This window comes from Pipistrellus hanaki, assembly GCF_964339955.1.
Source record: "Pipistrellus hanaki genome assembly, chromosome: 19".
NCBI classification, from domain to species: Eukaryota; Metazoa; Chordata; class Mammalia; order Chiroptera; family Vespertilionidae; genus Pipistrellus; species Pipistrellus hanaki.
Genome location: NC_140521.1, coordinates 8870309 through 8874817, shown reverse-complemented (window position 1 = coordinate 8874817; position 4509 = coordinate 8870309). Strand labels below are relative to the sequence as shown.

The window sequence follows — 4509 nt, the reverse complement described above, 5'->3', positions numbered from 1 at the left end:
TTTCTTTGAAGTGGCTGCATAAAATAAAAATGGAGAGCAGGGAGCAGGGCCGGGGCCGGTGGGGGTGGTGTGGCCAAGGCTGGCGCGCCAGGCCTCCCCTGCTCCGCCTCCCATCCCCAGGTGGCTGATGGGACTCTATGGCTCCACCCCAGCCACCCCAGCCCCCGCAGGACTGAGTCAGAGTCTGATCCTCGCTTTCCGTTGGGCCCTCCAGCTTCCCCACTCCACCCATGCTTGGGTCTTTGTAGAGCAGCAGAAATGGAAGGGTGGTCATGATGCTCAGTGGGCAGCCCTCCCCCACACCCTCCGCTCTGCTGGGTCAAGGTGACCAGGCCATCCCAGCCAGGACATTGCTTCTCTGGAGTCCCTTGCAGAGGCCCCATCCTATGTAGACAATGCAGGGGCCCCCCAGCCTGCGTGCCTGTGTCCAGCTGCTCCAGCTCCAGCAGGCGTGCAGCAGGCTAGCCACACTTCCCAGTAGTGTGCATGTAACACGTGGCCTAGGACCCATGTCCACCCCTGGCTGGCACATGGCCTGGGCCGGCTCCGCCCTCCCAGGCTGGTGTGAGGATGGCAGCCTGTGGAGCAGCACACCTGGCCGGGCGCTGGCTTGTGGGGTGGGGATGTGGAGGAGGCACGCCCTGGGCCTCTTCCCAGCTCTACCTTCAGTGAGTTTGTCACCCTCACCTTATCTCCAATGTGGAGATGTTCCCACTCTACAGAGGGACATGGGGCACGTGTGGGTCTCGCTAAGTCAAGCACTGCTTGGTGAACTGGGCACACAGCTGCGCCTGCTGAGGACGGAGCGCCAGGCCCCGCACTGGCTGGTGCCACCTTTAGTTGCTGGCACATCCTCCCTCAGGCCGGGCAGGGCATGGGAGGGTGTGGCCAGGCGAGGCAAGGGGAGCCAGTGCCGTGGGCAAAGAGGCTGCAAGTCATCCTGTTTATTCGGACGGCCAGCCTCCAGAACGGGTTTGGCAGACGTTGGGGGAACGGGCTCCTGGGGCTGGCCCTGCCCTGGGTGGGGTCACTGCTGCAGGGGTCCTGGCTGGTCCTCGGGGAGGGGCAGGTAATTGGGGTCCTCTTCTGGGGCATCCAGTAGCAGCTTCCTGTGGGCAGGGGCCCAGGTTGAGCTGAGGCCAACATGGGTCCACAAAGGAGTCAAGAGCTGTGTGACCAGAGCAGCCAGGGCCGTCGCCTCCAGTACTCACAGGAAGCCGGGGGTCAGCAGCAGCCTCTTGCCTCCAGGCTGGCGGGGAAAGACATCCTCCAGGAAGTAGTAGATGTGTCCCACAGCAATGCCTGTGGGCGAGCGGAGGACTGCCAAGGCCACTGCCTCCCTGGTCCAGAGCCCGGGGCCAGCACAGCCTGTTCTGCAGCTCAGAGGCCTAGCCAGGCCCAGAGCAACCTCAGGCCTCAGAGCATGAGTGCCCAGTGTCCCGCACAGACTGCCAGCCCAGCGTGGGGCTGGCTGGCCCTGAGGACAGTGGAGTGGGCGCCACGGCTGGAACACTGACCTACCCATCCCACCACCATCGGGATCACACAAGCACCAGCAGGTGTGAAGCCATAGCCTGCGGGCTTGTTCGGGGGCTGTAAGACAGAGGTGCTGGAGGCAGGGGCGGGAGGGCTCTGGCAGAGCAGCCAGCTTGGATGGGCAGGAAGCTCACCCAGCAGGTCCACGAGGATCGAGTTGCCCAGGAGCATTGAGAAGCCCATGAGCGCCCAGGGCAGGAACGGCGCCTGGAAGGTGAGGAGGCCGAAGAAGTTGACCCTCACCTGAGGGCTGCGGCGGCTCCATACGTACACCAGCATGACCGTGAGGGCCTGGCCCAGGAAGAACAGGCTGCCCAGCAGCCCCAGCAGCTGGGCCAGAGTCAAGGTGCTGGGAGGCCCTGCCCAGGCCTCCCCTGACTGGCTAAGTCCCTGAAATCCTGCTGGTTTTCCTGCCTTCCAGCCCCACGTGTCTGGCCCTGCCTCTCCGCCTCACTCAGCCTCCCACCACTGCCCATCCTGCTGCTGGCATTCAGGGCTCAGCCCCCAGCCCCCACCTGGCTCTCCTTCCCATCATCCTATGGTGTGGGGTTTTTGTTGTTGTTCTTGTACACACTTGAAGATCTAGCTTGGATCGGCACCTGGGGCTGAGCACACCATGCTTGCTCATCCTATGCCAGAGTAAACTGTCCCTCCGGGCCTGGGCACTGATGCCATGCCCCAGGACCAGGCGCAGAAGTGCCTGGCCTGAGGTCCCGGAGCCCAGGAAGGATACAATCATAAGGACGCCCCCAAAGAGAAACATGAAGACGAAGTCAGCCGTGCGGCCCCGGAAGGATCCCTCCTCCAGCATGCGGCAGTAGCGGAACCTGCGGCGTCCGTATAGGAAGTGCCACCTGGCTGGGTCTCAGTGTCCCCGCTCCCCACCCGCCTTAGCCCGGCAGGCAGGCCCGCCCACGCCCCTCCGGGCCCTGCAGGCACAGGATACACGAAGAGCATGTTGAAGAAGAAGCTGAATCCCAGGGGCCCGAAGAAGAGGAAGTTGGTGAGGAGCCTCCAGACCTGCGAGGGGTGGGCAGGCAGGCAGGCAGGCAGGCGGTCAGACGCGGGGCGGACATGGCTGGGCAGACAGGGAGCAAGGGCAGGGCGACCTCACCTGGAACTTCCGGAACACGAGGTGCGGGTTGAAGTAGAGCTGGAAGGGGCTCAGGAGATCCAATTGCTGCAGAGCCAGGGGACCCGTTAGGTGCTGCCCGGGGCACCCAACCCTAACCACCTGCACCTCCGCCTCCAGTTGTAACCATGGCAACGCCCTGCCCGCCTCGTAGGCTCACCACGGCGGCTGTGGTTAGGACGCAGGCCGCGGTGTAAGCGCGGGTCACTGCCGGCACCTGCTGGAACTCGGCCGCCAGCCCCCGCCACGCCATTGAACCTCCGCAGGTACACGTGGCCCCAACGACTGCGGGCTCTTTAAACCGCCTCCGAGCCCCGCCCTCCCGCCTCCGACCAATCCGCGTGGAAGACGCTTCGTGCCCAGGTCCTTGGGGTGGGGCCTGCGGCCAGATAACCAATAGAAGGAGGAAGCGGGAGTCTGGGGGCGGGACGGGTGGAGACTGCGGGCCAATGAGCAGGCCTCACAGTGGAGCACGTGGCGGTTGTTGTGGTGGCTGCGGCGCGCGCGGGAGAATGTGCGGCCAATGAGGAGCCGGTAGCTTCTTAGCCGCGGGGAAGGCCAATGGCGAAGGCCCACGGGGACGCTGGGGCCGGGCCTGAGGTGACTTGTTGGCGGAGAAAAGACGGGACCTGCACAGCCTCACTGGGAGGGGCGGAGTGTAGGGGGCGGGCGGGGCGGGCGGGGCGGGAGCCGGGAGCCCACCTGGGCTGGCTGCGGGCCTGACAGCCAGGGATGGTGCCCCTTCGCCCACAGCAGGGGAGGCGCTCGGCAGCAGGTCCCCATTTCTCCGCGCGTCCGTCCGGGGCCTCGCCAGAACACGTCAGCTCCTGTGGGGAGTCCTCTGGGGGCCCGCGGGAGGAGGCCCAGGTGGGGGGCGTGCAGACCCCATGGGACCCGAGGATGCCAAGATGGGCTGGAGCAAGTGGCCGGGCTGGAGAAGGCCTCATTATTCACTCTAATGAAGAAAGCCAACTGTTTGGCCAGCCGTGGCTCAGGGGTTGAACGTGGACCTATGAACCAGGAGGTCACAGTTAGATTCCCGATCAGGGCATATGCCCTGGTTGTGGGCTCCATCCCCAGTGAGGGGCGTGCAGGAGGCAACCCATCAATCATTCTCATCACTAATGTTTCTATCTCTCCCTTTCCCTTCCTCTCTGAAATCAATAAAAATATTTTTAACTTCTTTTAAATATTTTTTTTTAAATTAACTTTTTACAGAGAGGAAGGGAGAGGGATAGAGAGCTAGAAACATCCATGAGAGAGAAACATCAACCAGCTGCCTCCTGCACACCCGCCACCGGGGATGTGCTCGCAACCAAGGTACATGCCTTTGACTGGAATCGAACCCTGGACCTTTCAGTCCGCAGGCCGACACTCTATCCACTGAGCCAAACCGTTTCAGCTTAAGTTTCTTTCTTTCTTCCTTCCTTCCTTCCTTCCTTCCTTCCTTCCCTCCTTCCTTTTTTTTTTTTTTTTTTTAAGAAAGTCAGCTGTTTATTGAGCACCAAATGGGGCCCACTAGCAGGTAAATGGAGCTCTGTTCTGGCCTCGTTGAGCTTGTGTGACATCCAGGAAAAATCCAGTGTGGTGCTGGGGAAGAGGTCCGGCAAGGGATCCAGCCGTGGGTGTTACTCATCAGCACATCAATGGCGTGTGTAGCCCTGGGCCCGTGGGAAATGCCGAAGGGGCACAGCTAGACTGAGAGGAGAGTCCGGGCCTGCGCAGAGAGAGGCAGACCCAGCTGGGCGGGAGGCTAGGGGAGGCTGGGAGTGTGGGGGTGGGCAAGAGCCCCGCCAGGAAAGGGCTTCGGAAGCAAAGCAGGGAAAAATCCAGGGACAACG

General features: G+C 62.5%; 1 protein-coding gene across 2 annotated transcripts; it reads right to left on the bottom strand.

Moving 5' to 3' along the window:
- Nucleotides 1–147: 147 nt before the first annotated feature.
- On the bottom strand, nt 148–3304 carry DERL3 (derlin 3). 2 transcript variants are annotated; one of them, XM_084867812.1, is made up of 7 exons: nt 2829–3304; nt 2651–2716; nt 2483–2556; nt 2052–2363; nt 1671–1743; nt 1212–1302; nt 148–1109 (listed from the first exon to the last, which is right to left on the bottom strand). In XM_084867812.1, the coding sequence occupies exons 1-6, from the start codon at nt 2919–2921 to the stop codon at nt 1225–1227; spliced, it is 696 nt and encodes a 231-aa protein (XP_084723938.1). In that variant the 5' UTR covers nt 2922–3304; the 3' UTR covers nt 148–1109; nt 1212–1224. The 2 variants fall into 2 exon arrangements, with proteins under 2 accessions (XP_084723938.1, XP_084723937.1); XM_084867811.1 differs by having other exon boundaries at nt 1671–1866; nt 2270–2363; nt 2829–3079.
- Nucleotides 3305–4509: the final 1205 nt, after the last annotated feature.

What these genes read in the sequence shown, in the direction of transcription:
- DERL3 (XM_084867812.1), bottom strand. Translation starts at nt 2,921, where the DNA reads ATGGCGTGGCGGGGGCTGGCGGCCGAGTTCCAGCAGGTGCCGGCAGTG. An exon ending in TCGTGTTCCGGAAGTTCCAG is followed by an intron (nt 2,557 to 2,650) that starts GTGAGGTCGCCC and finishes CACCCCTCGCAG; the next exon opens with GTCTGGAGGCTCCTCACCAA. An exon ending in TTCTTCAACATGCTCTTCGT is followed by an intron (nt 2,364 to 2,482) that starts GTATCCTGTGCC and finishes CGGACGCCGCAG; the next exon opens with GTTCCGCTACTGCCGCATGC.